The sequence below is a fragment of the Sturnira hondurensis genome, unplaced genomic scaffold, assembly GCF_014824575.4.
Source record: "Sturnira hondurensis isolate 20B ecotype Veracruz unplaced genomic scaffold, ASM1482457v3 Scaffold0011744, whole genome shotgun sequence".
NCBI classification, from domain to species: domain Eukaryota; kingdom Metazoa; phylum Chordata; class Mammalia; order Chiroptera; family Phyllostomidae; genus Sturnira; species Sturnira hondurensis.
The window spans coordinates 1,226,393-1,252,289 of NW_028084375.1; the positions used below are offsets into that span (position 1 = coordinate 1,226,393).

At 38.6% G+C, this 25,897-nt stretch overlaps 1 protein-coding gene across 7 annotated transcripts in view; it reads left to right on the top strand.

Annotated features, from left to right (window-relative positions):
- The window catches only part of POGZ (pogo transposable element derived with ZNF domain), a 47,326-nt gene that overhangs the window by 15,062 nt on the left and 6,367 nt on the right, over positions 1–25,897 (top strand). For 2 of the 7 annotated variants that reach the window (XM_037060378.1, XM_037060380.1), the window contains 9 exons: positions 12,288–12,463; positions 13,398–13,506; positions 14,771–15,061; positions 15,143–15,361; positions 17,469–17,575; positions 18,232–18,569; positions 19,136–19,290; positions 23,755–23,855; positions 24,363–24,509. In XM_037060378.1, the coding sequence (XP_036916273.1) occupies positions 12,288–12,463; positions 13,398–13,506; positions 14,771–15,061; positions 15,143–15,361; positions 17,469–17,575; positions 18,232–18,569; positions 19,136–19,290; positions 23,755–23,855; positions 24,363–24,509 (1,643 nt within the window). Of the gene's footprint in view, positions 1–12,109; positions 12,166–12,287; positions 12,464–13,397; positions 13,507–14,770; positions 15,062–15,142; positions 15,362–17,468; positions 17,576–18,231; positions 18,570–19,135; positions 19,291–23,754; positions 23,856–24,362; positions 24,510–25,897 lie in introns of all 7 variants that reach the window. The other 5 variants (XM_037060379.1, XM_037060381.1, XM_037060382.1 and 2 more) reach the window with 3 other exon arrangements.

Here is a 25,897-nt window from a genome sequence, read left to right on the forward strand (position 1 = left end):
GAGAACTGGGTTGAGTTTTGTTTGTTTGATTGTTTTTGTTTTGTTTGTTTTGTTCTTTAAATTAGAAGAGCTCCATTAGTTAAGAATCTTCCCAGGGCAGATTTATTTTGTATTTTTTCTGGCAGATTCATTGGTTTTTGGTTCCTGGGTATGGGAAACGGGATAGGGTTGTTGTCTATCTGCAGAAAATGGTGAAAGAGGAGTGTTCTTAGTGTATTTATGGACTAGAGAAACTATTTAGTGTTGGTTTTTATTGCATTTCTGATGACTGTTTATACACGCTGAAGATGAGTTATTGGCAAGTTATGGCTCAAGATTCAAATTAGCACCTTCATAGAGTCATTCGTTGCCTTGCTGCAAAGGACTTTTATTTTTAATTATTTTATTTTCTTTAAAAATAAAAAAGCTCTGTTAATGTAAGAATAATATATGCATTGTAGAAAAAGGGGGCAGAAAATAAAAAAATTAAACTTTAATCCTATTTTCTGGATATAACAATTTGTAATTATTTCTGTACACACACACACACACACACACACACATATATACGTCTGTATACTTTTATATGTTATATGTAGTAATTTACTTTTTACAAAAATGGACCATACAGACTCTGTATTACTCTTTGCTTGCTTTTTTCCTTTAAAATGTAGTGAATATCTCCTCATTTTACTAAATATCTGTAACATTTTTATGACTATTTTCCCTTTGCTTGGTTAACTAACAGTAGATTGTAAGAGGGTAATATTGCTCTTTTGAAGAGCTATTGTGAACATCTCTATCTTTTCTAATATGCTTAGTTACCTCTGAGAAAACAAACTAAATAACAAATTGTTGGATCAAAAGACATCACAATTTTAAGGATTTTGGTCAATATTTTTTCTTGGATTAGCTATCTGGAAATGTTGTATCGGTTTATATTTCCATTAGAAGTGCATATTATGTTCTTATTTTTGATATAGGAATTGATAGGAGCACATTGATAGTATTTATAGTGATCTAGTCCTAAACCGGGTGGTGGTGTTTTATCACTGTACTTTATAACTTAATTCCCTGTTGCTGAATATTTATTACAGTTCTCACTTTTTGTGATTGCAGAGTACTATAGTGAACACTCTCAGACATTACACTGCTTACTATATAAGCATTCCTGCAAGCCCTGGCTGGTGTAGCTCAGTGAATTGAGCGCGGGCCTGCGAACCACACGATCGCGGTTTGATTCCCAGTCAGGGCACATGCCTGGGTTGCAGGCCAATTCCCAGCAGGGGACTCACCAGAGGCAACCATACATTGATATTTCTCTCCTCCTCTTCTTCCCTTTCCCTCTAAAGATAAATAAATAAAATCTTTTTTAAAAAAAGCATTCCTGCAGTATAAGATGAGATTGCTGGGTCAAGCATTTAAAATCTGTTAGTGTCAAATTGCCCTAATTGGTTGCTCTAAATAAGTGCCCACTGGTACTTCCTTCCCCATATTGTTGCCAACTTTAAGTATTATCAAACTGAAATCGACTTCCGCCAAGATGGAGGCATAGGTGGAAACACTGTGCCTTCTCCCACAACCAAGTTTGAATACAACAAAGGTTTGGAGAAATAAAGACACAACCAAAGGACAGAAAATTGAATTATACGGAAGTCTGACTACATCTAACCATTCAATGGGGACGGTAAGAGGGGCGGAGCCAGCAGCAAGCAGGGTTGGGCAGGACAGGGCCCCCGACCCAGGCGCGCAGGCAGATGGGAACCAGTTGGGGTGCGGGGCAGACCGCGGGCGCATATTCGTGCACAGTGAGACAGACCACGCAGGCCCCAGGGGGCGAGGGCTGACGGCGGTGGCACACTCGAGTGCAGTGGGACGAAACGCGTGGGCCCGGTGACGGCAGCAACTGCGGCACTGGTGAGGGCCGGGGCGGCAGGCGGCAGACGGCAGACAGGACGCCAGAGTCCCTCTTTGACTCCACCCCCACATACAGCGTCACAACCCAGCGACTTAGTTGCCCTGCAAGACCAGTGAGAGCCATTGTCCCTCTTTGACCCCGCCCCCACATACAACGTCACAACCCAGTGACTTAGTTGCCCTGTTCTAGTGAACACTTTAGGGCTCTGATCCTGCTATGGAACAGGCACGAACAACCCGAAAGATGGCGCAAGAAGAACTCAAAGTCCCAGAGCCAATAACTCTAAGCGACCGAGAAATTGCCAGCCTCTCAGAAGCACAATTCAAGACACTATTTATCAGGATGCTCACAGAACTGGTAGATTATAGTCACAAATTAGAGGAACATAGTCACAAATTAGAGGAACATATGAAGGCTAAACTAATTGAAATGAAGGGAGATGCACAGGAAACCAATAGTGATGGAAAGGAAACTGGGACTCAAATCAATGGAATGGACCAGAAGGAAGAACAAAACATCCCACCAGAAAGGAATGAAGAAATGAGAATTCAAAAAAATGAGGAGAGGCTTAGGAACCTCCAGGACATCTTTAAACGTTCCAACATCCGGATTATAGGGGTACCAGAAGGGGGAAAGAAACAGCCACGAGTGGAAAACTTATTTGAACAAATAATAAAGGAGAACTTCCCCAGTCTGGCAAAGGAAATAGACTTCCAGGAAATCCAGGAAGCTCAGAGAGTGCCAAAGAAGTTGGACCCAAGAAGGAACACACCAAGGCACATCATAATTACATTAGCCAAGACTAAAATGAAGGAGAGAATCCTAGAAGCAGCAAGGGATAAGGGGACAGTCACCTACAAAGGAGTACCCATCAGACTGTCAGTGGATTTCTCAAAAGAGACCTTACAGGCAAGAAGGGGCTGGAAAGAAGTATTCCAAGTCATGAAATCCAAAGACCTACAGCCAAGATTGCTTTATCCAGCAAAACTTTCATTTAGAATGGAAGGACAGATAAAGTGCTTCTCAGATAAGGGCAAGTTCAAGGAGTTCATCATCACCAAGCCCTTATTACATGAAATGCTAAAGGGACTTATATAAGAAAAAGAAGATGAAAAATATTAACAGTGAAAGGACAGCAAACACAGTTATTAACAACCACACCTAAAACAAAAGCAAACCAAGAGGACAGCTAGATCAGGAGTGGAACCATAGAAATGAAGAACGCATGGAGGGTTAGAAACGGGGGTGGGAGGGGGAGAAGAGGGGAGAAGGCACAGAAAATAGCATAGATGGTAGGTAGAGAATAGTGGGAGAAATATAGAATCCAAAGAACTTGAGACACGTGGTTATAAACTAAGGGGGGGAGAATGGTGGGGGAGGGGGGTGCGGGTAGAGGGGAATGAAGGGGGGGAATAGAACAACTGTAATGGTATAATCAATAAAATATATTAAAAAAAACTGAAATCTTTGTCATTTCCATAGGTATTTTTTCAGTCTTTGGGTACTGAAAATATAATTTTATAAAAAAAATATTTTATTTATTTATTTTTAGAGAGAGAAAGGGAGGGAGAAAGAGAGGGAGAGAAACATCAATGTGTGGTTGCCTCTTGGTGCCCCCACCAGGGACCTGGCCTGCAACCCAGCTATGTGCCCTGGCTGGAAATGGAACCAGCAACCCTTCAGTTCCCAGGCTGGCGCTTAATCCATTGAGCCAACAGCCAGGGCGAAAATACGATTTTTTTTATCATGTGGAAAATCTTTACAATTTTTTTCATTGGGAACCCTTTGTGTGTGTGTGTGTGTGTTTGTGTGTACATGTGTGTGTATGTATATATATAGATGAGAACTGCTACCCCAAGAATTCTCTCATTTTTACAGATGTATCTAGACTTCAAAGCTTGTGGCCTTTCCACTGTATTTACTGCTTTCCTTGGTTTCTCTTAACATAATAATCTGTCCAAGTTCTGTTAGCAGTCAGCTTAGCTAAACTTTTCTTTTATCTGAGGGTTCTAAGGCTCATGATAAGCATCACATAACCTAGTCTTCTTGACTCCTTGAATGGACTCGATTCCTGAGCCCACCTAGGGCTTGCGTGCAAAATTTTAAATATACAGTGTATAGAAGTTTATTTTATTTATTTCAGAAATGTCTATTATGTAAAATAAATATTAATTTAGGTTCATGGTTAAAAGAAAGTGGGTATTGACTGGTAACCGCAGTTACATAAATCTGTGTATTCTTCCAAAAACTATTTATGTGTAGATAAGCACACATTAATAGGTCCAGTTTGTCTAGCCTTTTCTCTCTTTTTTTGGTATGTGCATAAAATTCTGTAACTTTTTTTTTAATGAGATACTCTTGATGTGCTAGCATAAGTATAGGAATAGACATCACAATAGAGTGGATAAAAAATGTTCTCTCTTAACAATCCAGTTCCCCCATTAGCTTTCAGTTTAATTGTACTGGTGTAATTACATTAATAATGTAGCAAAAGAGAATAACTTTTAAGCAATTTAATGTTACTTCACTTAAGTGTATCAAGTTCTTTAGAAAGCTAAAAAGTTATCTGTTTGTTTTCCTGCTCCCCATCCTCCTTTTAAACCAGTTTTAAAATCATTCTGGCTCTGGTTACCAACAGCCACCATCTTCAGTAATTATATTTTAAAAGACTGTCCCTATTTTGGTTGACTTTTGGTTGGCTTTGATTGACTTATATAATTTACCTGTTCCTCTTTTTTATTTACAAATCCTCACCTGAGGATATGTTTTTTATTGATTTTCTTTTTTTCAGAGAGAGAGAAACATGGATCAGTTGCCTCCAGTATGCACCCGAACTGAGAATTGAACCGGCAACCTTTTGGTGCATAGATCAGTGCTCCAACCAATTGAGCCACCTGGCTAGGGCTGTTTCTCTTGTTTTTCTTGCCCTCTCGAGAAGTATTTACTTGACTCTTGATTTTAAGAAACACTTTTATATATGTGAGAGGGAAGCCAGGGGTTGGGAAGAGGAGGAAGGCTACATTGAGAGTGTTTGCAGTGGTCTAGTTCTCAACAGGGTGGTGTTCGTTTTATCATTATACTTCATAACTTAAATTTATTTAACATTTTATATGGATTAAGTGTTAAAATATAATTAGTATAAAGATTATTTTGAAAGAATGAATGGGACAGGGCTGGGGCAGAGGGACACAGTTTTGTCCTCTACTCCAAAATACCCATTATTCCATGGAGTGTGTAGTTGGTTTAAAAAAAAATGAATTCTTTCCTATACAATAGGGAAAGAATAGTTTTTTTTTCCTTTTAAATAAATGATACTTGGACAAGTAACTGGATAATTTTCCACACTGAAAAAAAAATGAAGTGCCACTCCTACCTTATATCATATACAGATATTAACTGAAAATGGTAAAAGACCCAAATGTAAGAGCTAAAACTGTAAAACTATTAGAAGCAAACATAGGGATAAGTCTTTATGACCTTGACTTAGGCATTGGTTTCTTAGATGGTGCACCAAAAGCATAAGTACAGAAAAATTAGATGAATTGGACTTTATAAAAATTAAAACCTTTTATTCTTCAAAGAGCACAATCAAGAAAGTAAAAACATACAATCTATAGAATGGGACAAAAATTTAGCAAATAATGTATCTGATAAGGGACTTATATCTAGAACATTTAAAGAACTAGTAATAAAAAGACAAATAATCCAATTTTTCAAATGGGCAAAGGATCTGAATAGACATTTCTCCAAAGAAGACATGTAAATGCAAATAAGCAAGAAGAGAAGATGCTCAACATCATTAGTCATTAAGGGAAGTGCACATCAAAACCACAATGGGGTACCATTTTACACCCACTAGGATGCCTATAATAAAAAAGATGGACAATAACAAGTGTTGATGAGAATATGGAGAAATTGGAACTTCCATATATAATGTATTGCTGGTAAGAATATAAAGTGATATGGCTTTTTTGGCAAATAGTTTTGCATTTTCTCAAAAAGTTAATCATCGAGTTATAATGTGACCCAGCAGTTATATTCCATACTAGATACCCAACTACGTACCCAGAGGGATTGACAAATGTTCAACACAAATACTTGTGCACAAATGTTCATGGCAGTATTATATTTTTGTAGTCAAAAAATGGAAATAATCTAAGCTGTTGAGTGGATAAACAGAAGGTGTTAGGTCCATAAAATTAAATATTATTAGACCATAAAAAGAAATGAAGTCATGATATATGCTCCAACATGAATGAACCTTGAAAAACATCATGCTAAGTGAAAGAAATTAGACACAAAGGCTCCATATTGGATGAGTTTTTTATTTTATTTTTTTAAAAGATTTTATTTATTTATCTTTAATAAATAAAAGAGGGGAAGGGAAGGAGAGAAGGGAGAGAAATATCAATTCTATGGTTGCCTCTTGTGGGTCCCCTTCTGGGAACTGGCCTGCAACCCAGGCATGTGCCCTGACTGGGAATCGAACTGCAATTGTTTGGTTCGCAGGCCCGAGGTCAATCCACTGAGCTAAATCAGCCAGGGCTGTATGAGTTTTTTCAAAGGAATATTCAGATTAGGCATATCCATGGAGATTGAAAGTAGATTAGTGCTTGCCAGGGCTCGGGGAGAGGAGAATGAGTAATAACTACCAGTGCATAAAGGTTTCTTTTGGGGGTGATGAAATGTTCTAGATTAAATAGTGAGTGATGATGGTTGCGCAAACTTTGTGAATATACTAAAGATCTCTAAATTTTATGTATATCAGTTATATTTCAATAAAGCTTTTTTGTTTTTCAAAGAAAGTCTCGGGAATAAAATGTTGGAACATTTTTACTATTCTTTTCGCTGTTCTTCAGAAACTACCACTCAGCATTTGGAAATTATTCCTATAGATCTGACTGATCATATGTTTGCAATGGAAGTGAAATAAACCACTGCTTAATTTTGACCTGTGAAAGATGTAAATTTAATGTTATAAATTTCTTTCTGCAAACTCATTATGATTTTCAATTCCTTTTTAGCTTATTTCAACTCTATTTTAGTCTTTCTTTTCTTTCCTTTCTTTCTATTCTCTCTTTCTTTCTCTCTTTTCTTTTTTTTCTTTTCCTTTTTCTTTCTTCCCTTCTTTCCCTTCCTTTCTTTCTGGAAGTGGAGGGAGAAAGAGGAGAGAAAAGCATCAATGTGTGGTTGCTTCTTGTGCGCCCCCTACTGGGGACCTGGCCCACAATCCAGGCATGTGCCCTAGGACTGGAAATCAAACTGGTGACCCTTTGATTCACAGGTGGGCACTCAGCCACTGGGCCGCACCAGCCAGGGCTAGCCCTCTTATTCCTGGGTTTTAAGGCTATGTATGTAAACTTTATAAAAATGGAGAAAAAAATTAAGACTTTCAGATTTGTAAAACAAACAGAACATAATTTGAGAAAAGTTGCTGTGAATCCCCTTCCCTTATTTAATCAGTTTATGGCTGTGATACCTAGTTTATATATTGAAAGCAAACTTAGAGGCAGGAGATTGGTTGAATAATTCTTTTCCAGGCTTTGTTTTAAGCCTCAACGTTCTGATTGCCTCATTCATCCTCTAGAAATTGAACTTTATATGACCTTTGAATTGTCAGAATTTCTTTGAGAAAAGAACTAATACAAATGCAGAAATCATTAAAAAATTCATTAGAGTTAAAATTTATTAGAATTCATTGGAATTATTAAAATGTGTTCAAATAATTCGTGAAAAGTTATTAAAATAATAAGTAAATATGCTATGTGACTTGCCATATAGTGACTGTGACTTGCTTTCATTTGAATTGGGAATTTAATCTGGGCTTAGATCCACTTTTTAAATTTTATTTTTAGAGATAGGGGTGGCAGGGAGAAGGAAAGGGAGAGAAACATCCATGGGTGAGAGGGGAACATCCATCACTTGCCTCTTGTACACCCCCCAGCTGGGGACCTGGCCAAGAATCCAGGCAGTGCCCTGACTGGGAATTAAACTGGTGACCTTTTGGTTTGCAGGAGGATGCCTTACTGGCCGACACCTTACTGACGCTTTACCCTCTGAGCCACCAGTCAGGGCAAAATCCACTTTTTTGTTTGCACTATATTTTTGGAACAGTCCTGACAGTCTACCAAATTCAAACATGACCTTAAAATGCTTGTGCTTACATTCTTTATAATAGTAGAGTTCATGCAGATTCCCTTTTGAAACTTGCAAACGCTGGTTAATTTCACATAAATGCAAAAACATTTCCATCATTTCCTTCCTGTATTTAGTTGGAATGTAGAGTTCAGTGATTATCTTAAGGATATTTGGACTTAGATAAATAACAGATAATTTATTTTCTTTTACCCTAGCATTGAAATTAATACATAAAAAATACATGTTTTTGTTTAGTCACTGTTTTTCTCTTTCTTTTTTTAAAATATATTATATTGATTATACCATTACAGTTGTTCTATTCCCCCCTTCATTCCCCTCCACCTGCACACTCCCTCCCCCACCATTCTCCCCCCCTAGTTTATAACCACATGTCTCAAGTTCTTTAGATTCTATATTTCCTCCACTATTCTCGCCCTTCCCCCTATCTATTTTCTACCTACCATCTATGCTATTTTCTGTGCCTTCTCCCCCCTTCTCCTCCTCCCAGCCCCCTGTTTCTAACCCTCCATGCGTTCTTCATTTCTATGGTTCCACTCCTGATCTAGCTGTCCTCTTGGTTTGCTTTTGTTTTAGGTGTGGTTGTTAATAACTGTGTTTGCTGTCCTTTCACTGTTAATATTTTTCATCTTCTTTTTCTTATATAAGTCCCTTTAGCATTTCATATAATAAGGGCTTGGTGATGATGAACTCCTTGAACTTGACCTTATCTGAGAAGCACTTTATCTGTCCTTCCATTCTAAATGAAAGTTTTGCTGGATAAAGCAATCTTGGCTGTAGGTCTTTGGATTTCATGACTTGGAATACTTCTTTCCAGCCCCTTCTTGCCTGTAAGGTCTCTTTTGAGAAATCCGCTGACAGTCTGATGGGTACTCCTTTGTAGGTGACTGTCCCCTTATCCCTTGCTGCTTCTAGGATTCTCTCCTTCATTTTAGTCTTGGCTAATGTAATTATGATGTGCCTTGGTGTGTTCCTTCTTGGGTCCAACTTCTTTGGGACTCTCTGAGCTTCCTGGATTTCCTGGAAGTCTATTTCCTTTGCCAGACTGGGGAAGTTCTCCTTTATTATTTGTTCAAATAAGTTTTCCACTCGTGGCTGTTTCTTTCCCCCTTCTGGTACCCCTATAATTCGGATGTTGGAACGTTTAAAGATGTCCTGGAGGTTCCTAAGCCTCTCCTCATTTTTTGGAATTCTCATTTCTTCATTCCTTTCTGGTGGGATGTCTTGTTCTTCCTTCTGGTCCATTCCATTGATTTGAGTCCCAGTTTCCTTTCCATCACTGTTGGTTTCCTGGACATCTCCCTTCATTTCAATTAGTTTAGCCTTCATATGTTCCTCTAATTTGTGACTGTAATCTACCAATTCTGTGAGCATCCTGATAAATAGTGTCTTGAATTGTGCTTCTGAGAGGCTGGCAATTTCTCGGTCGCTTAGAGTTATTGGCTCTGGGACTTTGAGTTCTTGCGCCATCTTTTGGGCTGTTCGTAGCCTGTTCGTGCCTGATCCAAAATGAATCAGGCTGGATCAGAGCCCTAAAGTGTTCACTAGAGCAGGGCAACTAAGTCACTGGGTTGTGACGTTGTATGTGGGGGCGGGGTCAAAGAGGGACAATGGCTTCCCGCCTGCCGCCTGCTGCCGAGTCCCCCACCAGTGCCACAGCCACCACCGTCACCAGGCCCACGCGTTTCGTTCCTCTGCACGCGAGTGTGCCACCGCTGTCAGCCCTCCACCACTGGGTTCGCCCCCTGGGGCGTGCGTGGTCCGTCTCACTGTGCGCGAATGTGTGACCTCAGTCAGTCTGCACCCACACCCCGACTGGTTCCGGGCTGCCTGCGTGCCTAGGTCCGGGGATCTGTCCTGCCCGACCCAGCTCCGCTGCTGGCTCCGCCTCTCTTACCGTCCCCGTTGAACGGTTCGTAGTTGTGGGACTTCCGTATAATTCAGTTTTCTGGTCTTTGGGTGTGTCCTTGTTCTCTAAACCTTTGTTGTATTCAAACTTGGTTGTGGGAGAAGGCACAGTATTTCCACCTATGCCTCCATCTTGGCGGAAGTCCTCTTCCTTTTTTTTTTTTTTAAGATTTATTTATTTATTTTTAGAGGGAAAAGAGAGAGGGAGAGAAACATCAATGTACGGTTGCTTTTCATGCGTTCCCTGCTGGGAACTGGCCTGCAGGGAATAGTCACTGTTTTTCACCATAAATTATAAAGGGGTAAAAGAGATAGATGAGGAACATATAGGTTAAAAGAGAAAAAAATTATTATATATTTAACTTTATTGAGTATAATTGACAAATATAATTGTAACATATAAAATGTACATTGTGGTGATTTGATATACATCGTGAAAGGATTCATGCTGTCTAGTTAATACACCTGTCACCTCATATATTTATCTTTTGGCAGAGGGGAGTGAAAACATTTAAGTTTTCTCTTAGCAAATTTCAATTATATGAGACAGTTATCAACTATAGTCAGAATTATTATTTTTTGGAGTGATAATGGTGTTGGTATTTGCTCTTCTTAAGTTATCTTTTACAGATATATAGTGAAATATTTATAGGTAAAATGATATGATTTAGAACTTGTTTCGAAATAGTATGGGCCAGTGCCCATAGGTATATATATGAAATGAGATTGGCTGATGGGTGAAACTTGGTGATGGTACATGGGATTCATTATAACATTTAATATATGTATATACACATGTATACACACATGCATATGTATATATATGTATGAATGCATGTGTATATATGTATGTATACATTTTTAACTTCTTAATTAAACATTTAAATTTAAAAGACACAGTCAATAAATCGCCAGTATAGTTAGCAGAGACAGAACTTGTTGGAATGATTTGTTTATCTATCACTCTCCACGATCACTAGTCTGGTGGCCTACTAATAGTCAGTGTCTAGTCCACTGATAGGCTCTCAGTTTCTGAGAGAATATGGGCCCAGCTGCTGTCAGCCCGTTAATAGGCACCTGCATGCCCAGTCTGCCGGGCTTGCTTTGTAACTGCAGTGATTCCATGTGTCTAGTGGAACGTAGAGTTCAGAGGAGTCCATCTCATTCTGCTGATTTGAGGCAGAATATTGAGGCAGGATTTTGCTTTAATTTTTGATTTAGGTACATTGGCTCCCTGAAATTTTCTAGCTGGTTTTGGAATATTTGTAAATTAGGAAATGTAGTATTGAGGACTTTTTAGCCACACAAGACATAGAGAAAAACATTTTTTCCTCACAGATGAAAAAGAATTAAAATATTTCAGCAGCAGCCCACTTTATTGGTATTTATTTATTAATATTTATTCACAAATGAACTGTTATCTTCTCAAGTCATACCATTTTTACTTTGGGTTGTTTAGTTTTTGACCAAGTCTTTTCTTTATCAGTCTTGATGACATAAAGAGAAAGAAGATAGCCTGTCCATCTCTGTGTTCCCATTCCTGAAAGACCATAGTTGTTGAGAGTGTTTTTCATTTCTGAGATTTGACTTCAGTCTTTATTTATTTATTTATGGAGAGGGGAAGAGAGGGAGAAGGGAGAGAAACATCAATGTGTGGTTGCCTCTCACAACCCCCCTAGTGGGGACCTGGCTTGCTAGCCAGGTATGTGCCCTGACTGGGAATCGAACCGGCAACCCTTTGCTTTGTAGGCTGGAGCTCAATCCACTGAACCACACCTGCCAGGGCTAAGATTTGACTTACTAAGAAGAGATGCCATTCTTTAAATGCTGTGTACTTACTGAATTAATGTTTGTTTATGAATATTTCTCATGTAAAAAGATTAAGGGGGGTTAGCAGCAAAATCGATTACATTCTGACAAAATAGATTTTACCTAGTTAAAATGTTTATTATTTATTTGTTTCTTTGTTTTAGAAAAACGTTACTTTGTAAGAAAAAGAAACTTAAATGTTACTTTGTTTTGCTGATTTGGTATGGGGAGATATGTGTGGTCACTTAAATAATGAGTCTTAATGTGTTAAGACATCCCTAGTAAAGATATGTGGGGAGATGTTAGTGGACCTTCCCTACCTACCTGTTTTTCTGTTAGTTGTAGATTTGGGTGAAGCTTAAATTTTTGGTGAGTTTGGTGACATTAAACCTGAGGTGAGTGACAGTCTTGGATACTTTGATATCTGGGACACCATTTCTTATCTAAGATCATGTTTCTTATAAAATATGTATTTGTTTTCTATTGTGATCATTTTTCCCTCCCTTTTACTCTTTAGCTGGCAATTCTTTGGTCCAACAAGGTGGACAGCCCCTCATCCTAACCCAGAATCCGGCCCCAGGTCTGGGCACAGTGGTTAGTCAGCCAGTACTCAGGCCTGTCCAGGTCATGCAGAATGCCAATCACGTGACTAGTTCCCCTGTGGCCTCACAACCAATATTCATCACCACGCAGGTGAGTAGGACTCTGAATTCTGGGACTAGTAAAGAGGAGAGAAAAACCATGAAACTTTGGGGGCTCTGACTTAGTCTTTAGTATCACTAGAGATGATTCTAAGTCCTGTCTTTTGACCTCGCTTTCTCATTTGCTATTTTGTAATTTGATGCTGACTTTTGTAGAAAGCCTAACATAGCTTACAGCTGGGTAATTTCCTCTTCGTGCCCCTTAGAGAGTTGTTAAGTGATTTGAGGTCTGGGCAGAAGTTAGTGGGAAAGCTTGGATTCAGAAGCCTTAACATTTGGCCCTGAAGGCTTCTTGCTCTTTGCTGTTTTTCTTAAAACTGGGTATGTTTACTTTTGGACATCTGTGTGTGAAATTGGTGAAATGTAGGCACATATTTGGAAGGGAAGAAAAGATAACTTATTTGAACTATAATGTGAATTGGAGTTGAAAGTCTAATGCTGAATGTGGGGTGTAAAGGCAAATGCTTCTCTTTGCCTATGACTTCCTGAGTTACAAACTCTTTGCTTAGAAATGTGCCAGAGATTTATGGCCTTTGATGTGGACTTTGGGAATAATTTCTTACAATTGTTTGTATGTTGAATCACTCTAGTGAATACTATAATGTCATTTTTCCCCTTATATGCCTTCAGCAGCTTGGGGGACAGTCTTTGGTTGAGTTTTTTTAACCTGAGATTTTTCTTAAGATAGGAAGTAGGTTTCATTTTTGCTTATATGTACCAAAGTTTATTCTTTAGTTTTGATATTTTATCACTGAAAAGTTAGCCAAAATTCCTAAATTTCTCCATGTCAGTCATTTAAAAACTCTTAACTCTAGACAGAGGAACCATTAGGTATGAGTGGGAATTTTTTGGATGTAGGCCTTATTGCAGTCTCTACTAGTGTTAGCTGATCTCCATGTTAAAGATCATTTTGCTTTTTAATGCAGGGATTTCCTGTAAGAAATGTCCGGCCTGTACAAAATGCAATGAATCAGGTTGGAATTGTGCTGAACGTACAGCAAGGCCAAACGGTTAGACCAATTACACTAGTCCCAGGTAAGGAAAAACGTCTCTCCATGTGGAATAAACTTGCATTCTGAATATTTGTTTTTATTGTCTCAATAGGTCATTTAAAAAGTGTATTTAAGGAAATCTAAAATATAAAAATCATATTAATTTAAGCCCTTTTTTTGAAAACTGTTTCTAACCTTTGGCCGCGTTGGTGGTTTTATTTTTCTTTTTACTTTTTACCACCTTTCATGAAGTAGTAAAATAGGATTTAAATATTCAGTTTTATGTTTCTCATGTTTTAGTCAGTTATGAAGTTTGTTCTCCTGAAGGATTATTATTAACACAAACTCCCAAGTTTTATATTGCTTATAATTCTACTCATATACATGGTGAGGTTATAAACTTTATTTTGATTTAATTTTGTAGTATATATTTTTGGATATAAATTAAACAAATGACATACCCTTTAAGGATAAATATTGCTGATGACTAGTTTTTTTTTTTAAGAAACTGAACTGCAGAATAATTTTTAAAGATCTTGTAGTTCCTTCGCTTTACCCCCACCCAGCTTTTTATTTAGTGGCTAACTTAACTATAATTCAGGCCAAAAAGGAATATCTTAGTTGAGTTGTTGTTAAGGATATTTCTGCAGCCTGTTTAAGTTTTTTTTGTTGTTCTTGGAGCCCATGGAATGTTTTTGGCCTTTAGTCTGTTGAACTTAACCTATCTTGTTCTGATATTTCTTAAATATATGTCAGTGCAGTTGTCTGTAGCTGAGCCGGGAAAGTCGTCTTTGGGATACCCTGGCAAGGGCACACTCAGTCTTCTGTTTGAGTTTATTTGAGAGAACAGAAGACTCCTTTAGGATTCTGAGAAAGATTGCTTTTTTTCAGGACCATGTCTGCCCTCTCAGCCTGTATTTACCCACACTGCCTTCCACTCTATACCCATTCTTTCTCTCCCAAGTTTGACCTTTCTCTTTCAAGTTCAAACTCCTCCTTATCATATTTTTAGAATGGAAAAGCAGTGGGTAAGATGTTTTGGGAGGAATTGATGGGAGTCTTCTTTCTTCAGTTTAATGTGTTATGGGCTAATTATTTAGGCTAATTTCTTTTATCAGCTCGCATACCTATTACTTTCTTAGATATTTGAATCTATGCTATTCTTTGTAACCTATAATGGTCACCAGTCAGTTTGGGGAAATAATCTTTTCCTATTTCAGTACTTCAGTAAAGATAGGAGCAATGTATTTATTATAGGTGAGCTTATTGACTGAGATTTGGTACTTTTCTTTGTCTTTCTTTTGAAGCCCCAGGTACCCAGTTTGTTAAGCCAACAGTTGGGGTCCCGCAGGTGTTCTCTCAGATGACCCCAGTGAGGCCAGGCTCCACAATGCCTGTGCGGCCCACCACCAACACCTTCACCACCGTCATCCCAGCCACGCTCACCATCCGAAGCACTGTCCCGCAGTCCCAGTCCCAGCAGACCAAGTCCACTCCCAGCACTTCCACTACTCCCACTGCCACACAGCCGACCTCCTTGGGACAACTAGCTGTTCAGCCTCCAGGCCAAGCCACCCAGACCTCAAATCCCAAGCTAGGTGAGACTTGGGGAGAGGAGCTGGCAGAGCTGGGGCGGGGTGGTGGGTGGAGAACAGATGATTATTACTTGGCCAACATAGCTCCCTCCTTCCCCTCTCCACCTGCAGTGAGCATTACCAGCTTTGTCACTGTGAAGCGACCTGGGGTTACAGGTGAAAATAGCAATGAAGTGGCCAAACTGGTGAATACCCTTAACACCATCCCTTCCCTGGGCCAGAGTCCCGGGCCAGTGGTGGTATCCAACAACAGCTCTTCCCATGGCTCTCAGAGAACCAGCGGACCTGAGTCTTCAATGAAAGGTACAATAACCTGAAGGACTCTGAGCAGCCAATCATTCAAAAACATTAATAAATATATGTTGTATCAGAATTCTATACTATGAAGTAGAGAAATAAAATAGAATACAGTTGCTACAATCTGTTCTCACAGAAGCTTCAGTATAGCAAAGGGGATAGCCACTTGTGAAAAGTGTAACTGAATCATCAACAAAGAATTTTGTAATGGTACTTGCAGATTAATGAGATGGATTGATCAGGTATAGGTGGTACAATCAAAAGATGGCTTCGCGGAGGAGATGGATTTCTGAACAAGGTTTTAAAGTGAGGATTTGGTACAGAGGTTTTCATGTAAAGAAGGTTACGATGATAGGGGTTTTCAAGGGTCTAGATCAGAGATCAGCAATCTTTTTTCCACAAGAGACCAGACAGCAAATATATTAGGCCTTATGCACAATACGGTATGTGTTACAACTACTGAACTCTCCCATGGTAGTGCAAAAGCAGACACGGGCAGTATATAAATGAATGAACGTGGCCGTGCTCCACCAGGACTATTTATGGACTCTCATTTTTGAATTTCGTATAATTTTCATGTGCCCAAAGATCTTACTCATCTTTGCTTTTGTTTCAACCATGTAAAAATGTAAAAACCTGCAACAAATGGTGTTGGGAAAAAGGAATATCTACGAGCAAAAAAAGAAGTTGGACCCTTACCATATATAAAAATTAACTCAGTAAATCAGAGACCTAAGCATAGAGCTAAAACTATAAAACTCTTAGAAGAAGACACAGGGGGAACTCTTCACGATGTTGGATTTGGCAATGATTTCTTGAATATGATACCAAAAACAAAAGCAACAAAGAAAAAATAGATAAGTAAACTACATCAAAATCAAAGTGTTTAGGGCAACAGAGGATGCCATCAGCACCAAAAAGGAAAGCTACTGAATAGGAGAAAATATTTGCAAATCAAGTATCTGATAAGGGGTTAATATTCAGAATATATAAAGAACTTCTACAACTCAACAAAAAAGGAACAAATAACCCAATTTAAAAAATGGACAAAGGTGTTGATTAGACTTTTCTTCAAAGAAGATAACTGTGCAGATGACCATTGAACCCTGAAGCAGCACTAAACATCACTAATAATTAGAGAAATATAAATGAAAACCACAATGAGATCCTACTTCATACCTGTTAGGATGGCTGTTATCCAAAAAACAAAATTAACAAGTTTTGGTGAAGATGTGGAAAAATTGGAAACCATTGTGCATTGCTGGTGGGAATGTAAAATAACATGATTTCTACTATTGATATATTTACTACAAAAAGATAAAACATAAAATTACTATATGATCTAGAAGTTCCACTTCTGGGTGTACACCTAAAAGAATTGAAAGCATGGACCCAACATTTGTACCTGCATCTTATTATTCATAATAGCCAAGAGGTGGAAGCATCTCAAATGTCCATCAACCTATGAATGAATACACAAAATGTGGTTTATACATATAATGGTATATTGTTTAGTTTTTCAAAGGAAGTTCTGACACATACTACAGCATTCATGAACCTTGAGGACATGATGTTAAGTGAGCCAGTAACAGAAGGACAAAAACTGTATGATTCTACTTATGTGAGGTAACTAGAGGAGTCAGATTCACAGAGACAAAGTAGAAAATAATGTTTGCCAGGGAGTAGGATGAATGGGGAATGGAGAGTTGTTTAAAGACTATAGAGTTTCATTATTGCAAAATGAAAAGACTTCTGGAGATTGCTTGCACAACATTGTGAATGTACTTAATTGTACACTCAAAATTGGTTAAGAAATAAATTGTATGTTACATACATTTTACCATAATCAAAGACAAAAAGTAAAAGCCCTTCTTAGCTCATGGACCAAACAGAAACTGGCAGCTGGCTGGATTTGATCTACGAGTCATAATTTGCTAATCCTTGGTCTAGAGTAAGAAGAAGAATGGTAAAAGGAATGTCCTTCATAACGATCTCTCATGCTTGCCTACCAGCCTTGGCATGTCCCTCAGGTTGTGTAACCTTTTTCCAAAAGGCCGGTAGTAATACCCCATATCATCTTACTAATCTTATCAATGCTTCTCACTTCTTCTAGTGACCTCTTCCATTCCTGTGTTTGATCTCCAAGATGGTGGCCGGAAAATATGTCCACGGTGTAACGCTCAATTCCGTGTAACTGAAGCTTTGCGAGGTCATATGTGTGTAAGTGATATCACGTATGATGGGGATCCAGTTTAAGTAGCTACCATTATATAACTCACGTCATATTGGGAGCTTGCGAAGCAGGGATCCTAAAATGACTTGAAAGCTTTTTAAAGTGTTGCTTTGTTGTTTGGACTAGTTACATACTGTGGAAGGTCATAGGGTATATTTAAAGACTCTCAAATACATCAGAACTTATGCAATCTTAATTTCTTAGTTGTGGTAGATTTTGAAACTGCACCGGACAGTTTAAACAACCAAAACTCAAACCAAGTTGGCTTCAGTTCATTTTCTGCTTATGTGTCATTAATGAATCAGGAGTTATTAACCACTTCCCACTTCCAACCTTATTTTTTTTGGTAATAGTTCACATGCAAAGATTGGAACTTCTTCCTGCTAGGGAGCTCAGAACCAAGTTATGCTAGTGAGTGGTTAAGGTAGCTATAAAGCCGGAAGGAGAAATACAAAATACATTGTTTGGAGTGACATATGGCCGTAAATACATATACACTAGAAAAAGAGAGAGACTTGGAAATGCTATAGAAAACTGGAGGGTGAAAGCTGGATGAAACCACCTAGGAACAGGGAGGTTGAGGGGTTAGCACACCCTAGCCCCCAGGATAACCAGAATGATCAGATGTCTTCTTTCTTTCTAGTACTGTTGTCCAGAAATGGTCGAATACCAGAAGAAAGGAAAGTCTCTGGATTCAGAACCCAGTGTCCCTTCAGCAGCAAAGCCCTCATCGCCTGAGAAAACAGTTCCTGTTGCTTCCACACCCTCTTCAACACCAGTTCCTGCTTTATCACCACCTACCAAAGGAACAGAGCCAAATGAAAATGTGGGTGATGCTGTCCAGACCAAGCTCATTATGCTGGTAGATGACTTTTACTACGGACGGGATGGTGGCAAAGTAGCCCAACTCACAAACTTTCCTAAGGTTGCCACATCTTTCCGATGCCCACATTGTACAAAAAGGCTAAAAAACAACATTCGGTAAGTGTTTTTGGGGGTTTTTAAAAGAGTTTATTTATTTTTAGAGAGGGAAAGGGAAGGAGAAAGGTAGAGAAACTCAGGGCGTGGTTGCCTCTCGCATGACACCTACTGGGGACCTTGCCCACAACCCAGGCCTGTGCCCTAGACTGAGAGTCAAACATGCTAGTGCTCATCCCACTGAGCCACAGCAGCCAGCGCATTTGGTGACTGTTAGAGACCCTTGGAGGTTACCTGAGACAAGACAAGACTGAAATACTCTTATGTTTAAGACTTTCTTTGGAGAATGGTCCTATTGTCCCGTCTGGCTAAAGATTATCATTAAATCAATAGGTAGTATTGCAGAAGGTGAAATTGTGGTAATAAATAAAATATGACTGAATAGAGTAAGGGAGACCAGTATATGTCCTTCCATAGAAGTCTTAATTTTAAGAACCTTTTTCTGCACCCAGAGGAAGTAGAGAAAGGGGAGTAGGTAATGTCTGTTCTGTGATTCTGCAGTTATATGTCTCCAAGGCTACTGGTTTTTCTCTGTTTTTTTTGTATTTTCCCTTTGTGCTGTACTACAGATTCATGAACCATATGAAACACCACGTAGAACTCGATCAGCAGAATGGTGAAGTGGATGGTCATACTATCTGCCAACACTGTTATCGCCAGTTTTCCACTCCCTTCCAGCTCCAGTGCCACTTAGAAAATGTTCATAGTCCCTATGAATCGACTAGTAAGTTTGGAAACTCTTAAACTCTAAGAATGTACTTAGCTCTTTATCATTAAATGGTCCTAGAGGGTGTTGGTTGTATTTATATGTGGGTAACAGTGTAGAGGAAGTTCTTTGTGGATTCATAAGTCAGTTCCTTGCTTCACTTGCCCTTTTTTCTTTTTTTTTCTTTTTCTTGAGATTTTATTAATCTTTAGAGGGGAAGGGAAGGAGAGAGGGAGCCTCTCGTGCCTCCCCTGCTGGGAACTGGCCGGCAACCCAGGCATGTGCCCTGACTGGGAATCAAACCGCGATCATGAGGTTTGCAGGTCCCCGTTCAATCCACTGAGCTATACCAGCCAGGACCCTGTTTTCTTTTAAGTCAGACCCTATTTTCTTTTAAGCCTGACTTATGTTCTGTTCAACATGAATGAGTTCAGTGCTAGATCCTGAATTATGAGGGCTTTGGTTCAGAACCACTGGAGAGAGATACATGTAGTGGATTTATCACCTAGATCCTTTTATAGGAGGAGCATCTATATTCGAATTTCCATTTTAGTTAGTCCCCTGATATGTTTAAGTAGAATAGAAGACAATATTTATTATAAAGTACCTTAAAAATTGAGGCAGTGCTTTTTAAAAATTAAGTCATTTACTTAAGACCATACACCTCAGTAAGGTGACATTGTGAGACTTTGAGCCCAGTCTTCTACAATATATCCTGTGTGCTTCAGGGGATTTCTAGTTCAAGACACAAAAGTTATGTAAATATAGGAAAATGTGAGAACAACACAGTACATTAAAACCTAAGTGTGTATGTTTCACCAAGAGTAGGTGAAATAGTTCAGAGAAGGAGTAAGGTCCTTGTGGCGAGATGTCACAGAAAGTCATGTTTAACTTTTTAGGATCTTTAAATACAAGAAGGGTTTAGATTGATGGTAAGTAATAAGAAAAGTTTTTAGGTGATGAAAAAAACGTGAGCAGAGGTGTAAAGACCAGAAATCTGCCTGTGATTTTGATGCTTTTGCTGCAAATTAAAAACCTCGACTAAAATAATTAAATAATAAGGACATCTATTTTGTCATTTAACTGAAAGGGCTTCAAGCCCAGAACTTGAGTGTACTGCCTCTCAGCATTTCTCTGGTCTCTGGCTGTGTTAGTCTCAGGTGTTATGTTCAGACCCAGAGTCATGCAGATGAACAGGAGACCATACATTCCGGTGTCTTTTCTGAATCTGTTTCTTACCAGGCAGAATTTCTCTCCCTTTGTATCTCCTTGGCCTTGGTCATACTTGCGTGCGGAATGGGATTGCTATGAGTGGCTCAGACCATCACTGGTCAACGAAGTAGAAAGCGAGCTACACATGTACTTTAAAATTTTTAGTAATTATTTAAAATAGGGTTTTGAAAAGATGAAATTAATTTTAATGGTATATTGTATTTAACTCATGCAAAGTGTAGTTACTGGAGCATCTGTTCACAATTCTAAAATTAATGAGATAGTTAACTTTTTCCCTTAAAAAACATTTTTAATGTTGTGATAACTGCATGAAAATGTTGGATCACTATATTGTACACCCGAAACTAATATTGTATACCAAGGCTACTTAAACTTTTAAAAGTTTAAGTGAAAAATAGATTTAAAAAATTCGGGTATATATATTACACTCACAGCAAATCTCAGTTTGGGCCTACCACATTTTAGGTGTCCCCAAGGCACATGTCACTGGTGGTTACCATATTGGACAATGAAACTTTAGACTAATCATTTAAGAGTAGAGTGGATATTGAAATTAACCATCATTTCACTGTGTTGTAGTGGCAGAGTAGCCAATTTGGTCCAGGTTAGGACCCCAAATTCCTCCTGTCAGTGATAGGAAGCCCAGAAAACCCATTTGCACCTCCAGTGAAAATATCTAACTCATTTTCATACAGAATCTATGGGTTTTTGTTAGTCTGTTTGTGTATGCATGGATTGTACGCAGGAAGGATAAGTGGAAGTTTTTCCTTCATGGAAAGCGGAAATAATACAGAACCTCGTCAGTCTTTTTCTGTTGGCTTACTACTCGGTATCTCTGACTTTTAGGAAAAAATATTTTATTTTTACTTTGTGGTGTTTTTAAATTAAATTTTAGATATAATTATATTTTGTTCCTAAATACTTCAGTATGTCTCTAAAGATGATATTTTTCTCTAAATAACCAGAGTACCTTTGTCAAGACCTAACAGAGTTAATCATAAATTATTTTCTAATATCTAGTCCTTTTTTAAAATTTTCTGAATTGTCCCCAAAACATCAGTGGATTAAATATATTTAATTAGAGTGGCAATGTAATCTGAATAGCATTGTGTTTTTCTTCATACTGTTCAAGGGCAGTAAACTGAGGAAGAGGTGGGGTTGAGGAGGAAATGCTTCAGGGGTCTTAATAACTGAGTTTAGGTGTCTGGAGGATACTGTATAGAAAAAAAGACTTAATTGCTTGATGAAATCTTGCAACACATGGAGTGATGAGGTTGGATGAGCCTTAGGAAGAGCATAAGGACTCTATCCTTCCCTAATTTGAAAAATAGAAAGCAGACACTTTTAGTAGTTGATACCTATTCTCTCAAAGTAAAAGACCAGTTAGGTGTTAAGATGGTGAGGTGAGTGATGCTGGGGAGGGACAGTGTTAAGGTAGTCACTTTGGAAAATCAGTTCTCCCTCTCGGATATTTTCCATACCAGCTTCTTCCCCTGTCGAACAGATGTGAAAGGTTACTAGAGATCTCTTAAAACCACTGATGTCGTAGGTGCCTACCTCACTGATTTTCTTGATACAAGATAATACATATAAATCTTAGCTTGGTATTTGTGATTAGAAATTGCTTGATGTTATTATTATGGATGTTGTGTGACAGCTGTAACAATAGAGCTGATGTGTAGGTTGTAGGAAAGCCTTCAAGGTTGGAGGAAATTGCCTTGGGAAAGCATATAGAGTAAGAAAGGGTTGGGCAAGAGGTTGCAAAACACCAATGCTTCAAGTTTTTCTAGAAAAGAAAAAAATAAAGAAGTTGAGCAAATAGAATGAAGAGGTAAGGTGGACAAAACAGGAGAAAATAATGTCATGCCCCTAGCAAATGTGTCCCATACATGTCATTCTCTACCTCATCGTTGCTCCTGTTCTTCTCTTGGCTGCTCTGCCTGCAAACTCCCATTCTTCTTTTAAGGTTCGGTTTACGTAGCTTACAGCTTTTCCTCCTTCCTCTAAGTGCAGAGTGTTTTATTTTTGTATGTATCTGTCCCTGTAGCACCTACCTTCAGGCAGTGGTTCTATATGGGGGGCAGACCCGTCTGAGAATAAACATAAAACTTGTGAATCTTCTTTCTAGAAAAATAGACTATTTTCCTCTTTTGCAAATAATTTCAGAGGATACTTAGATTTCCTGAGACCTCTTTCCTGGATCTCAGATGAAAACCCCTGGACTTTTCTGCATGTTTGTTTTACTTTAAAGAATTAACTTCACCCATCTTTTGGTGGGAGGATGGGGACCGGAGTTGGACGTTGTCCAGTGAATGCTTCAGTCTTCAAATTGATAGTTTCTGTACTTGCAAAAACTTGGAAATAATTTCAGTAACAATAAGAAAAATATAAATAACCACCTATATTTTGCTTCTATAATTCAAAATATGGAGCAATTAAAATTTTTAGCAAAAATTCAGAATTGCAACCTTAAGGGCTGCAGTTGACAAAATGGGCAGTTTCAGAATTGTTACCTCAAATTTGTTAGCACTGTCATAACACAATAACTCCTAATAAGGCAAGAACTTCATAATTCTCAGTTTTTTAATGACAGATTCTTATTGGAATTCATTTAAGTTGTTCAGTATGCTTATTGAATTATTAATATGAGATAATCATTGTTTATCCTTGAACAAAAGAATGAAGTGATGGAGTGTTTTGAAAGGATAGATTTGGTAATGACATGGAAAAATAAATATTGTATTTATTGGCAAAATAGGAGTTGAAATTCGCCTGATTAGCAGAAGGAAATTGTGTGGGCTTGTGTCAGGATTTTGCCTGTGAGATTGGAGAAGTGACACTTCCTAGATGCCTTTTGAAATCGTGGTGACTGAACACAGGGCTATGGATTCAGAGGTAGTGCCCAAGTTTGGAGTTTAGGAAGAGGTGGGGTAGTGAGAATGGAAACGATGGGAAGCAGGATGTTGCTGCTTTGAGTTATAATTGATGGTAGACTGTCCAATTAAAATTATCCACTGGCCTTGTGGATAATTCAAAATCTAGAATGGGGCTTTGGTAAGAAGTCTGAGCTAGAGACAGGGTTAGTTCTTATCAGCGACAGAGATATAAAGACAGAACCATTTTAAAGAAAGAGACTAAATGATTTTTTAACTATGGAAAGTGAAGATATGGAACTCAGAAAGTACAATGAGTCAGCGGGACCTCAGTCTTATTTTCAGGTGGGTATACTGATCACTTTTCTTCTTACAGCCAAGTGCAAGATCTGTGAGTGGGCATTTGAGAGTGAGCCACTGTTTCTCCAGCACATGAAGGATACTCATAAGCCTGGAGAGATGCCTTATGTTTGCCAGGTATTGCCTTTTTCTCTAGAGAGCTTTAGCTGTTTTGCTCTCAGGCTGAACACAAAGAATCCACTCGTGACTATTGTTGAACACCTACCACACACACAGTTTTAGGAGCACTGAGGAGATACAGAAGAAATAGTGAACATGGGTCCTGTTTTTAGAATTCTCCATGTAGGATAAAAACGTGAAGTTGCAGACACATGTACCGAGTGAGTGTCTGTGTCCTGAACTTACTTGCCCTTTGGAGATGGACAGAGAAAACTTTGTTACTCTCATCTTCTTATCCAGAAAACATGAATTGTTCTCAGACTTTTCTATTCTTTCCTATTTTTATCTTAATTCACAGCAGAATTTATCACAAATGTAGCCCTATATTACAAAGTCAGAAAGGTGATTTGATATATATATTTAAGAACTTTTATTTTTATATTTTAATATTTTTGTTGCTATCTCCTTTTTGAGGCCTCAGTTGTTTGCTCAGTCTGAGCTTTCTCTCCCTCTTATGTGACTCAGGTATGTCAGTATCGCTCCTCACTCTACTCTGAGGTAGATGTCCATTTCCGGATGATCCATGAGGATACGCGGCATCTGCTGTGCCCGTACTGCCTAAAGGTCTTCAAAAATGGCAACGCATTCCAACAGCATTACATGAGGCACCAGGTACCAGGCACTAAGCAGTTACTGTATTCTTATTTTTTAAACTTATGAATGCTGGGACCAGGGCCGAGCTAGGGAAATAATTTTGGTAGAGAAGAGTATACAGGGTCTGGCACAAATAATGCCCCTTTTGTATTACAAAATCTTTTATTACAAAAGCATAAGCATGTAATTCTGTAACTTCACACTGTCACACTCAAACACACCATTAGGTGAAATGTTCAAATTAAAACTATAAATTATTACACTCATGGTATTACCCTAACAGCTACACTCAGGCAGGCATTACTTCTGCTGGACCCTGTACGTGTATTTTAAAAGTGCACTGCATTTTGATTATATACATTGCACTAGGCTTAGGTGCTAAGAGATTTATTGGCAGACAAGACAATTACACAGTACGATAAAGCATGAAGGATGTTGTGTTGGGGGAAATACAGAACATAGAAAAGCATGTACCTATTCGGGGAGCCTACTAAGGCTTCCAGGAAGAGGAGTGTTCAAGACCTGAAGGGATGAGTAAGGATGAGCCAAGTGAAGTGGAGTAAAACAATGTGCTTGAAGGCTCAGAGCAAGAGTGTGGAAGTTCAGGGAACTGAAAGAAGTTCATTGTGAAGTGTAGGGTTGAGGGGGAGGTTGGCAGGTAGAGAACAGTTCATGGCGAATCTTGTAAGCCAGGAAAAGGCAATTCAACATTATGATAAGTCATTGGGAAGCCATTAAAGGGGTTTTTAAGTCCTGGAGTGATGTGTTCAAATTTGTTTTTAGTTACGATTACACTGGCTGCATGAAGGAGAGTAGGTTGAAGAGGATTAACACTAGATGTAGGGAGACTAGCCAAAGGCTTTTTCAGTTTAGGTCAGAGACGATAGTGGCTATTGGCTTTTGAAATGAAGAAAAAGAAGATAGAGTTGAAAAATATTGACAAGGTAAGTGATGTTTATGATTTTAGGGATGGTAGTAAGGGAGTAGCAAGGTGAGAATGGTGCTTAAGAATCTGTCTTGGGCAATTGAATGAACAGTGGGTCTATTTACTAGAGAAAGTAAAATTGGGGAAAGGATATAAATTTGCGTATCCTAAGTTAGCAGTATCTGTGACATCATGTAGTTGTCTGTTAAACTGGTAGTTGGGTGTGCAGACCTGTGAGGAAAGCCTGGGTTGTGGAAAAGGTACCTGGTGGTCATCATTCTGCAAATTCAGTGGATTTTGGACCTTTAAGCTCATCCCAACCACCACGCCTATCACTGAGAATAAAACGAAGGTTTAGGGCCCTCAAAGTCCTGATCCGCGCAAGCCTGGGCCATCGATCCGCAAGAAGGAAAACCAGAAGATTCTTGGTGTCAAGGAACCTGGGAGGAGAAAGTATATTTTGAAGAAAAGGTTTTGATCA